This window comes from Gymnogyps californianus, chromosome 5 (genome assembly GCF_018139145.2).
Source record: "Gymnogyps californianus isolate 813 chromosome 5, ASM1813914v2, whole genome shotgun sequence".
In the NCBI taxonomy this organism is placed as follows: Eukaryota; Metazoa; Chordata; class Aves; order Accipitriformes; family Cathartidae; genus Gymnogyps; species Gymnogyps californianus.
In genome coordinates this window covers 60,791,557-60,804,608 of record NC_059475.1, presented here as the reverse complement: position 1 = coordinate 60,804,608, position 13,052 = coordinate 60,791,557, and the positions used below count along the sequence as shown (strand labels likewise).

General features: G+C 43.1%; 1 protein-coding gene across 1 annotated transcript in view; it reads right to left on the bottom strand.

The window, feature by feature from the left end:
* Window positions 1-2,829: 2,829 nt before the first annotated feature.
* KIF26A (kinesin family member 26A) overlaps window positions 2,830-13,052 on the bottom strand; it is a 103,993-nt gene continuing 93,770 nt past the window's right edge. Inside the window, exons 12-16 of the mRNA XM_050897629.1 lie at window positions 9,580-12,949; window positions 5,877-6,067; window positions 5,400-5,420; window positions 4,853-5,003; window positions 2,830-4,308 (exon numbers count right to left, since the gene is read on the bottom strand). Of these exons, the coding sequence (XP_050753586.1) occupies window positions 4,133-4,308; window positions 4,853-5,003; window positions 5,400-5,420; window positions 5,877-6,067; window positions 9,580-12,949 (3,909 nt within the window). The 3' untranslated portion in view covers window positions 2,830-4,132. The remainder of the gene's footprint in view (window positions 4,309-4,852; window positions 5,004-5,399; window positions 5,421-5,876; window positions 6,068-9,579; window positions 12,950-13,052) is intronic.

Genomic DNA, 13,052 nt, shown 5'->3' with positions numbered 1-13,052 from the left:
ACATGGTTAGCAAGAGCACAGCTTACAGGAGTGGCTACTGACTCCAACTCATCCATCCAACTTGCAAATTCTGACAAGTGAGTTGAAATCCCACCTCCCAGGAGTAGTTTTATATATTGGGCCATGACCATTGGATGGGAAAATGCAAAAGTAAACTTGGAGACCACGTCCAGAATGCAAGGTTCTCCTCGCTTTCCTGAGTCCCTGGTCACCAGGTAAGAGTCCTGCTTTCTCACTTGATTTCTGTTCTAGTCCATACTTCATCTCTTCCTGAAAGATGCCTGACCATGTGACTGAGGCAGTGAGGACCTCTCCTCTCCCTGCCCCTCACATGCAGGCAAGCTCACCTCTGGCCCCCTGGTTAGTGAAACCTGGTGAGAGGTGGGTTTTGAGGAAAAGGGAATTTATGTCCCACTTCGTGAAATTTAATCTTTGGGCTTTATTTAGACTCACCATTGCATTGGTTTAAAAAAACAGCAGCTGTCCATACATTTTTTCCTCTTGCCGGGAAATAGGTGTCATGTGAGCTGCTTGGTAAACTGGGCCATCAAGGGACCTAGAAAGGGTTGCCCCAGAAAGGAGGAGGTGAGGGATTTCATGGGAAGATCCACAACCAAGGGAGAAAGAATTCTAGTGTGCATTAGCCCTGCCAAAAGTAACTCAGGCAGTTCTCCAACACCAGTGGGGTTCTAAGGTTTTATTTGATACCATAACAAACTCAACAAGATCACATCTTTAAGTGTGCAATTTGATGGCTATTTTAAATCATTAAATCTCAATAGAAAATTAATGAAATAAAGCATCCAGCTTAATTTTGCAATTATCATTTGTAACCTTATATAATTAAGCCTTTTGCAAAATAGGCTTGAATCATAAACTAAGCATATATTTGTATAAATTTTAACTGGACAGAACTGCAAAGTAACCAAAAAGAAAGGAATATTACAGGCTTCGAGGTATTGAGATATGAAAGATAATTTACTGTCCACAACTACCAATAAAGAACAGCATTTGCACAGGGAAAAGTCTGCTGCTTCGAGGTATTGAGATATGAAAGATAATTTACTGTCCACAACTACCAATAAAGAACAGCATTTGCACAGGGAAAAGTCTGCTATTTCATCCATCAGTGCCTCACCTTATTTTGCATCTCAGGCTTGTTTTGTGTCACCAAGCCAGAGGCTAAATGCATTTAATATGCATGTTATTGCCATGTTGACATGGAACTAAGCAGCCCTGAAATGTCTCTTTTGCTATTTTGTGGCAAACATAACCATAGCTAGAGATTAAGGAGAAAGTATCAAAGGATGCAGGCCTGACCAGCAAACACTATAGAAGAATATTTAAACAAATTGTCAGGTTTATAAAAATTGGGATGGATGATTAGTGGCTTGATTTTTATTTCAGAGGATTATAATATTGCCAGAGTGGGGGAGAAACAATGAAGACCTCTGAGGAGAGGATGAAGTGGCTGGCAAATAAAAGAAACAAAAACTCTTGTGTCCATTCAAGAGGGGGTTACAGGCCACCTTGAAAAGACTGTGAGCCCAGCCCTGCTGTGCCCACGGCTCAGAGGCTACCACAGGTCAACTCATCTTGCAGCAGCACCATTAAGATGTGCATCTCCAGAGGACAGTGTAATGGCACCAGCACAAAACCTAACACCACAGTACAGAGCTCCCCATGAATATATTCTCCTTTGGCCCTCTCATTTGGAGGTTTTCCCCTTTGCTAAGAAATACTTGTCCCTCAGCATGCTGCTGTCTTTTTTGTTTTGATTGTATTTATTTATCTGATCCTTGCTCTGAAAAAAACCACAATGTATTGAATCACTACATGGTTTTGATTCCATCTTTGGAAGAACTGTGACTTTCTGCATGCATATAGAAAGTAAATATAGCAGGAATTTACAACTTAATAAATATAGCTGGTATTCAAGGATATCAGCAAGGGGATCCTCTAGAAATTCTAGATGCCACATTCCCCCGCATACAACCCAACGCAGGGCTAAATGTCAGTAAGCAAACACGGTGCACCCTTTTCCAGGGATAAATCACAGAGAGGTAGATAAGAGCAGGGCATCCTTTGTAACCTATGCAAAGCCACAAAGATATTTAAGCATCAAACACTTGCTCTCACTCTCCCGCTTCTCCAGCTGCAGAATGAGGAGGAAAGCATTTTCCCCCCTCTCACAGGCCTCCTGAGAGGGTAAGAGAACTTGGTGCTTGGATGCCATGCTGTTGGGGCTACATAAGGAGAGAAAAAGAGGGAGGGGAAAATTTCACACATTACAGGCCGTTTGGCCAAATAGCTGGAAAATACTCAAGATGGTGTCATTAGAAGCACTAGCTTTACATTAAATCTGCCTGGAGTTACTCCAGCCAGCATCAGTGGGAGATGAGGACCAGGCACAGCTACTGTCTAACCAGAGAGCAAACGCAGCAGTGTCAGAGAGAAACGAATGTAGTCATTTGCTATGATGGACCTACGGGCCCAGGGCTTGATTCCAGTTCCTAAAGTTTTCGTGAGTTTTTAGACCCATTTTTAATTGCTTTGTCTCATCAGGGAAAACAAGTGTGTGAGCCGCAGGTCTTTGCTCTGTAAACTATGAAGTGCTAAGAGAATATAAGTATTATCATCGCTATTTATTTTACCCTTTGGTGTTTTGTCTCTCTTTCCCGATGGGTTTATGATGACTAATGTCAAAACTCTGTTCCCAGTTATCTCTCTTGGGCGAAGAGATAATATGACATTTAATACAGTGTACCACAGGCCATCCATCCCCTCTCTTCTGAACATTAAAATCATGTACATAGCAAGAAGCAATCGTAACAATAGATGTATCTTTTATTCACAGATAAAAACTGAAGCAAGCTGTTATAATACATATTTGTACAAAGGATTTGAAAAAACCATAAAAAGGAAGATGATTAGAAAATATGATTCGTTATGAAATGTGGTATTACATACACTATTAAACCTTTTCAAAAGTATTTGTTTGGCAACAATTTATCAATAGTTTCCACGCTTAAGTGGCCTCCTTCAAAAAAGCACAAATCTCATGCAGCATGTATAAACTTGATCCTGAGGGTTTGCCTTCCTTAGAAAAACTGTAAAAAGATATACTATTTGTCTTAAAAGTTCAAAATGCAAATGCTATATTTATAGTCAAAACTATATAAAAATATGGACCTAACTTAACATTTACAAAAACTTTTTGTTCCTTTTTTTTGTTTGTTTTATGGTTTTGGTAATAAACATAATTCTCAATTCCTGCAGTCAGAGAGGAAAAAAGAAAACCAAAACAAACCACAGTGCCCTTTGTAGACTTCCTCACATTAAGTTTATGACTCCAAAAAGACCAGGTCTGTGATAAGTGAGGTTAGTAACCAAGGAAGTAGGTAAGCAGTTAATATATATCTATATATGTATATATAAAATGGAAAACAAACATTTATTTTGATCTGAAAAAGTAATAATACAAAACCTGAAGGTAAAACAATCATCTCAAAATGCCATAATACACCTTTTCAATAGATAAATGTTCATAAAAATATCTTGAACCCTAACCAAGAAAACAATTATAATACAATTTTAATTCTGCTACATAAAACAGCTTTTCTATGAAACAAGAAGGCAAGTTCAGGTATGAAAACATAATTTACTTATTGCTTTTGCTACAATGTTGTTTGTTTTTTACATATAGTCATAAATACACTATACAGTATAAAATATTTCGTAGGAATACATTTTGTGGTCTGCTTAGGTTTGCTGGCTTTAATTCTAGCACCAAATACAAAAATGAAAATCAAATGAACTTTGAAGGCACTTCCATTGTATGTTTGTTTGTCTGTTTGTTAATTAACATCTTGGTTTGTACTAAATTTCTTCACTTCCCTCTGGTAGAAGCAATACTTGATACTACTTTTATCTTTGTACAGTTCAGGTCACGTTGAGGCACCAAAAGATTTATGAACATTCCCATCCCTCAGCTGTTTCTTTCCCTTACAACATTCATTGTTGCTTTTTAGTCTTCACCTTTCCTCCTTCACTTCCCAGCTACTTTATCTCTTTACTTCTTCATGTCGGACGATCCAGCTTCACTTCCTTCAGTCCCTTGAAAAACCTCTCTTCAAACCTCCACTTCCCTTACTCCATCTTGCGCATCTGTTATTCCAATATCAAAACACGTCACTATCATGATATGTGACTTGCACAGATTAACACACTGCTCCAGTTCCTCTGTCACTTGTTCCAGTGCCTCCAGGTACTCCTGTGACTCCTTATCAAGATCAGGATCCACTTCAACTGTCAGATAAAAAATTAGTGAGTAAGAGAAACAGCTCATAGCAAAACATTATTCTATCACAAGGGAGCCAATAAAGTAGAGTACAATTTTATTTCTCTTGAACTAAGAAATTTTTTTCACTTTGTTCAGAAGATGCAAAACTCTACCTTGAGGCTCCAGTTAAGCACAGCACTCAGTCTGTGAACATATCTCATGCCTCAGTTTCCCAGCTGTAACATGGATATGGAAAGATTTTTTTCCTTCTTTGGAAAGAAGGATAATAAAAGGTTATATAAATATTAATATTAACAAGCATCACAGTGAGTCTTTGCATTGTTTCGACGTTCTCTTCTGGTTGGTTTGGCGGGGTTTTTTTGCTCATTTCTGGTACTACTCAGCACTGAACAAATCCCATATCACAGAAATACGAATGGAGTCACAGAGTATTTTAGGGCTCAATTCAGCGAAGTATCTTAGCAAGTGCTTAACTTTTTCAGTGGGACGGCTCACAAGCTGAAAATTTGTTACATGCTGATCATACTGCTGTTTTCACAAAATACTTACAGTCTTCTTTCCACTTATTTGGATCCATCATCAACCTGCACTTTGTCTCTTCCAACTCTTCCTTCAAAAATTCATGCTTTACCTTTACTTCTCTGATTCGCTGCTGGCGCCTTTCTAGTATCTTCAGCTTGGTGTGGAAATACATCAGACCCTTTTAAGACACAGAAAGACCATTTCATGAATTTGCCTACTATGAGCTGACCACCAACAGCTTGACACAAACTGCTCCCAGCTCATTACTTGTAACAGTTAGCAGATGGGTTGTTTTGTTTGGTTGTGGGGTTGGTGGTTTTTTTGGTTTTTTGGGGGGGGTGAATTTTACATTAATGGATTCTAATCTAGAGGAACAGCATGCTACATCACTTGAGCATTTGTTGCACTTCTCTGAATTAGCAAACATCTCTTAATACATTCTGAAATTACTAGTGTTTGTAGAAGAATTTTTTTTTTCCAGCAGCGCAAATGATAAACATAGCCTAATAATAACATTAGAGTTATATTTAATCCTAAAACATATGAATTCTTATTTTCTTAAAAGCATTCCTACCTTCTCAACATCCTGGAAAGGCTATTATGAAAGAAATGGGAAAAAGGCATCAGAAGAATATAGAATTCTGGTCTCCGAAATAGAATTAGCTGAAATGTTTTCCAATTACAAGTAAATTAAACTCAGTGTATCCCTGATTTAATAGAATCCTGTCATTTACATAAAGAGTTAATGACCCTATAGTTGAGGTAGCCTGTAAGGTTTCATCAGCCAGGCTAAGATTATAAAGTCTTCTCATAATGTATTCATTGGTAACTTCCATTTACACCATCAGTCACATTAGACACAATTAATTTTAAGCAGTAATCATCTTCATTTTCTGTGTTAAGGGTACCCCAACATATGAATTGTAAAATTAATAATTATAGTGCTTTAATTGCAATCAATTTCCTGAACACCATTCCGGCATTCAAGCAAGGACTCTGCCTGTATACTGTAATTTAAGTTGTCTACAGTTGTTGTAAAATATGTGCTGACCTCAGTTTCCTCTTGTCTGTGTCGCTGTAATCGTTCCACATCATCAATCTCATAAACTTTAATTTCAAATGGCTCTTTTAAAGTGCCTGGCAAAGGTGGTAGATCAACCCACTGGCCAGTGACACTGGGTTTTCTTCCTAGGGAGGCAGCATCTGGCAACGGAGCAGGAATCAGTCTACGACGCTGGAGACCTAAAATACAGAAAACAAGCGTTCCTCAGACTCTAAGAGACTAACAGACTGCAGAATGTACTGCAGTGAATTAAAGAAAGATCTATGTTCTCAGGATACTTAGGAAGAAATGCTTTTCTTGATCTTTTCCTTTTAGTAAAATACCCTCAGGCTGCTGATTGAGTTAGTGCCTTGACAAAGTATGTTTCACTTGGTTCACGGATGGGAGTAACAGCAGTTCCTCTCCCAAAGCAGATGTCTGAGCATCAGTTCTTTATTCTCTCCTTGCAAAAATATTTTGCCTGGATTAATTTTTCTTTGGTGGGTTACAATGGTATTCATTACCTTGCAATGGCAATGAGATAGTGAGTAATTTCAAACCAATACTGATAATGGCAGATGAATCTGGAAATCTCCTGCTCCTCCAGTTAAAGCCAAGCAAGGCTATCTAAGATCCCTCTCATTGTATTACCTCTTTGCAAAGAGGAAATAGTTCCCTCCAGAACTACTATCAATGCTTTAAGGTGCTAAATACCAGCAGTTTTCAATGACTTTGTGGGATTGGGAGGCATTCACAAGGCAGCAACCAAACAAGTTGCAACTCGAGCTACCTCTAATGTCGAGGCCTATCACCACCCATTTGCACCAGCACTCGGAAGCTCAGAGCATGACAAAACTCACCAGTTCCTCAACAGGACAACTCCCAGATTTACAAACAAACAGCACACTGCCACCTTGATGCATCTGCTAGGGTTCAGGTTTCATGAAGCAGAGACTGACTTATGTCCTTCAAAAAGGCTGGTACTTTTGTATACAAGAGTTGGCACTTTGCTGTCCAGCATTTTTTGCGATTATAAGTCTCTCTTCATTCTCTACAATGCTGACCTTTACACTACATGTGTCAAGGATGAGTATGTGCATAGAGCTGGTCAGGCCATGTTAACAAGGCTGCAGTCCAATCCCTAGGTAAATAGGAGGGCTGAAGGCCACCAGAAACAAGCTGAAACGTCACATGGTAGCAGTAAGGATAAGCAGCTTTTGGGTGACTGGTGACAATAAATTTAGTGCCTAATTTCCTCCTCTAATTGAAAACCAACTCAGAGGTAAGGAGTCTTATTTCTTCTGGTCGTCTTACAAAAGGGAGCACATCAAACAGACGAGACAGTGCTGCTCAGAGGACAGTACTGCCAAAATAACTTCTGGGCTGAGATCTCTACAGGAGAGTTAAGTGCAAGTTAAGGCTGTCAGGTAAGCCCTGTCACAAACTTCAACATGAAATGGAGACAAAATCCCAGCAGGTACCCCCAAAGCAACACACCTCCATAGATACCTGAAGAGTTACCTGCTTTACATATTCTTAAGAAAAACATCCCTAATTCTTAATTGCATCCTTGCTAATTTCTAAGTAACAAGAACAATCACAACGAGAATGTTTTGGAAAGGGGAAGACTTGATTCTACTTCTACAACACTTGTTCATCATTCTCACAATCCCAATTCATTTAGCCTGAATCACCACTATTGTCCTGCCTGCTGAAATCACCCGCTGTAACTCTGATCCTGTAACCACTGTGGTGACAGCAGGATCTCTCTGAAGAGGACACCAAACAGATGCAGTCAAACACATATACTAAGCAGACAAACTTCCTATCCTTCCACTGTAGCAGCCAGGGTCAATATCATTTCTCCAAGGATGAAGTTAAAGGATAAGGGGACAAGGTTTCCAGTGACATATATGGGAGTAGGATCTGTCCTTAAATCCAGAGACTGCATCACTCCAACACAGTTTGGAGCAATGTAAGCTACTGCAAGAATCTCTAACACTTTGCAAAGATTACAATATATTTTAGGCTAATAATGGGTCTGCACCAAACATTTCTTGTAAGAAATATTTCATGAACTTCCTATGAAACCTCATTTCATGTACAAAACACATTATTGTCTCGAAGTCTACAGCACTCCAAAAAAGTAATACATAATTTACTGATATAGAGCAATTTCAATTGGAAAAAGAAATAGTTCGTCATTTTTAAAGACCTTATAAGCATTTCCTGGGGCAAAAACAAATACAAATCCATCAGTGGGTAATGCCTTCTCAATATGTGTGCAACTTATACAGCTGTTAATATTGATTTGTAGGAAAGGTTTAAGAGGTTGATATGCTATGAAAAGAGAACTGCAGCAAATGTTGCACTAAGTTTCCAAAGTGATATATCACCTGCTGAAGCAACTCGGTTGCTTTGACCAGAAAGCACCATGAGATCTATGTCAGTTTAACTCATTTGGTTTTACTGCCACAATCGAGCATCATGGGTGTCTACAGGGATTGCAATAATTACTGCTTTCCAACCAAAAGCTCAGATTCAGCGCATTGCTGATATTAGTTTCTACTATATTTCCAACAGTCAGTATGCTTAGGTTGCTGAATGAGGCTGCTGGTCATTAGCTACACGGCACCGATTGCCACTGATTCTTTACGACGACAGGACTTTAGTCTAGATCAGTAAAAATGAATACTGTAACGGCAGTCATATGAGCCTGATTTTGAAGCTGGCTACAACTAGCGGCACTTACACGAGCACCACCTGCGAAAGCAATAAGGAAAACCACTGGAGAGCAGGAAAGGGGACCTGGCTCTCGTATGCCCACCTTTGCATGGTGTGGGTGGACATGTCTGCCTTGGCACAATACATGAGCCAGAGCCGCCTCTTCTGAGCGACTCCCCCAGTCAGTTTTCTATTGCTTATAGTATCTGCATGTACACTCTAAAATTTCTTTATAAATACACTATTAGAGTGCAATACAATAATTTTGCAATTAGCTGGTAGCATTAACGTAAGAGTTGCTGCATCTTACATACGCACCCTACTGCTCTGCCCCTAAGCCTCACCTTTGGGTAATCTAACGCACATTCAGCAATCCTCATTAATTCGCAAACACTCTTCTCCCCTCCAGGCCTATTCCCTTGTTTCCAAACTACATTCCCAGGCCATCTCACTGAAATTCCCCACAGATGCCTGGCAGCAGAGCTCCTCCTCTCCTTACTGCCCTTCTCTCACAGGTCTTCCCTGACACTCGCTTGATCCTCACAAAAACTCATCAGCGCCCACCCAGCACCCTGATTCTTCCCAACCCACCCGTAACACCCTCCTATTTTGGGCCGCCCTGGTGCTGCGCTCGCTGCCAACCCTGCTGAGGGAGGAAGGAATGTCCCCCCATCTGCCAGCAGCCATCTGCTGCCTCCTCACTCGCAGGGAGGCTGCCGGCGCCCCAGGGCGTCCGGTGCCTCTCCTGCCCTCTCCACCGCAGCACCTGTGTCACACCTGCAGCTTTGAAGTGAAATAAATGACAAGTAGCTGCTGTCACAGCGATACGCGTGCACACGCAAGCGCATGCAGGCAGTCCACCTCCCTGCTTTGAGTTTCCCCCAAATCTCCTCTCCCTCTCTGTCAGAGACGCCATGAAAACCTCCCATCCTCAGGGATGCAGTGGAGTGCCAGTGGACACCTGGCCACCCTCCCCTTCATTTCTTACCTGTTGATCGTTTCTTGGGGGACTTGAGGCTCCTCATCCGGCCTGGCGACGACATCCCGCTTTCGCTCATGGAGTCGTGCGCTGAGGAGGCACTGCCGGTGGCCTCGCTGTCCCGAATCATGCTCTCGTAGCCGCTGCTGCCCCCGCTGTGGTAAAACAGAGCCGTTCTCCCCATGGCTGGCGGCAGCTCCCCGCTTAGGACGCTGCTGTTGTCGCTGCCGTGTCCACTGCTGTACCGCTGAGGCCGCCGGGGCGCCGTTATCTTGCTGTATGGAGACGGCAGCACCGGGATTTGCGACTTCTCGTCGCTGAGGTTAATGCCGCTGTCGTTGCCGCTGTCGGAGTCGGTGGAGCCTCGGAAGTGGCCCACCTTGGCAGAGCCACCCGACACCAGCTCGTTCACGCGGCTGTTGGCTGCCCTCATGGCCTGCTTGGTCCCCATGATGGTCCCTCGGCCGGGTTTCCCGCTGACGGGCTGCACGGAGCGGGGGGCCGCCTTTCCGCCGGGGACCATGCCAGAGCCCTTCCCTGCAGGCTGCGCCAGGGACTTCACAGAGGAACTGAGAGACTTTGACCCACTGGCAGAGAGGCCTCGGTTTTTATTCCCGTTCACTTGCACCTTCTGGTGAGCTGTGGGTTTTGCCTGGCTGTTTTTACCAGGCACAGGGGCAGTGAAGGGTGGTGGTAAACCCACACCAGAGGCAACAGGGGGGACCCCCAGCCTGGGGACGGAGCGCCCTGCCCGGCTGTTGCTGGCACTCCCATTCTCCCTCGCAACACTTGCTTTGGATCCAACCGACGTCAGGCTGTCGCACCTCTCCAGGGACATGTGGCTCCCATAACGGTGCACGGCTTCGCTCTTCGACGCCTTCACCTTTAAGCTGGATGTCATCTTGGGCAAAGAGTGGTCGCCTTTTAGATTCATTTTGCTGCTGGCACTTTCACTGAAGTAAGACCCAGCTTTCAACCGCAAATCTGCTTCGTCTTCAGCCTTTGGCATGACAGCTCTGGCAAAGTCCAGGCCAGAGGCTTTTCCCCCACCATTACTCAGACCAACAGGTTTCTGCTCCAGGCTCGATTTGCGTACAGGAGGTGTTGGAGGTGTTGGCCCACCTGGCCTGGGCAACATGGTTGACTTCTGTGGTGCACTCTTCTTTCCCAGTGACGATTTCAAGCTGCCAGTGGCCAAGGGAGCATCTGAATTCCCTCGGGTCACGGCCTCCGACAAAGTACTATTAGCATGCGACACTGGCATCACTCCCAGTGTGGTGGCTCCTCTCTTCAGCTGTGGCATCTTCATCGCAACTTCTGACTTCTTTGCAGCTCCGCTGGAGGATTTGCAGGCCATTTCGCAACCATCCACAACCCTCTGTGAACAGGCAAGCATAGTCTGCGACTTTGTTGGCCTGGATGCTGTGCCAAAATACTGGGCAGCTTTTCCTGGCTGCTTCTCAGTACCAAATGCGTGAGATTTTGGAGACAGCAGTGAGTCTGCAGGTTTTGCTTCCAACTGATAATCGGTGCGCAACAGCCAGGGATCTTCAAATACACCATGTGGATTCTGCAGCTCTTTATAGCTGAGGACAGTATTATTGTGGATTGGAGATGAGGTAGTTTTTGTTTTCCTAGGAAGACTAGAATGTATTGTTTCTATCACAGGTGTATCGCGAGAATTACTAAATTTTATTTTTACGGGCTGATCAGTGACACAAAAAGCACTTTTTATCTGAGATGCTTTGGTAGTTTCAGAGGTTTGAGGGCTTTTGCTGATGTTTGAGGACAAGCTCTCACTCTCCAGTTCAGAGAAGCAAAATCCACTGTCATTCAGAGCGCTTTTCAGGGGGACGGACAAATGGGATGAATCCAAGTTGAAGGGTTCCTCGGACTTATTACAGCTGTAAGATGACTGTGCGACAAAACTGTCACTAGACTGGGCTCCATCACTTTCAATTGTACAGATGCTGACTTCACTAAGCCACGAACTGATGGAGGAACGTCTGCTGCTGGTGAAAGGATCCTTAGCAAAGGGCACAACAATATCAATATTTACACCAGTAGAAGTCTCCTGTGAGGTATAAGCATCAAACTCATCATTTATGCTGCTGATAATACTGACTGGCCTCGAACCCGATGCAAGGGCCTGAAGGGAGCAGTCGCTGTTAAAGCTAATGATACTGGAAGGTCTTCCATTATCCATAATCCCGCTAATGGATAGTTCTTCCACCACAGTGAAAACAAGCTCATCCTCTCCATTCAGCTCAACAGGCTGCTGCAAAGTCACTGTGGTGGTTAGTATATCCCGATCAAAACATTTCCCTCTGAACGCTGACCTGAAGCTGTGTACCTCTATCGCACCTGACTGATTCTGGGCGTTGCTACCAACCAGGAATGTGCTTCCTATGGGGTTTTGCTCAGGTTTGTTTCCCATCTGCTTGCTCATTCCCACAGGAGGAGTCCGAACTGCATTGCTATTGTCCAGCTCCAAATTCTCAGCTTTGGAACTTGGTACGTGCTCTTTCTGCTGTGGAGGTGGAGGTGCTGGACTTGGCAAGGGTCTCTTCACATACAAGGACTTTTCCTTAATGACACATTCAGCTGTGGCCTTATTCTGCTCCGGATTCCTTGAAGGGCTACACCTTGAGGACTGCAGGGAATCGGTGATTGTCTCTCTCTCTCCCTCCGGTATCGAGTCTATTATCTTGTTGTCAGCTCTGCTCTGTGGCTTGGAAAGCTCTGTTCTTAAGAGAGGTGTGCTCTTTTCATGACAATTGCCATTGCCACCCCTTGGTGCAACAGCCTGGAAAGGAAGGTTATGTCCTTTTTTGGGAGATGCAGTTTCTTGTGGAATTGGTTTCTTAAATCCTCCAGAAGGAGAAGATATTTTTTCCTTTATCAGCTTAGACTGTGCATTTTCTGTACCTCCAGGGACTGGGGTACTATTGGACACAACAGAGATTTCTCCACAAGCAAATTTGATGGGTTCCTCACTTCCATCAATGCACTCTAACCTTTCTTGCAGTTCAGCAAAAGTGTTGCATTTAAAATGGTCCTTGTCAGAACTCCTACCAATAGCAGAATTGTCTTTACTTCTCTTCTTGTTTAGGGATGGGATTATGGGAACAAACTCTGGAGGACCTTCATTATCTGTCAATTCCCTGTCAGACAAAGCTGCACCATTGGGACCAACATAGATGACAGTATCACAAGACTGTTCACTGCTGGAGGAATAATCAGGATCACTAGATATACTCAGGACAGGAAGGTCAGGGTCAAGGGCAACAGTTCGTGGGTGGAACGGTCGCAAATGGGGCGGTCTTCGGACATGTCCTTCTTCACATGAACTCTCTCCTCCAGATGAGCTGGATGCGTACTGCAAATGATCAATAAGGGATAATTTATTAATACTAATTGATATATAAGTATATATATGTACACATAATTGATTAAAAGGTCAGGTTTGCTATATACTCTGT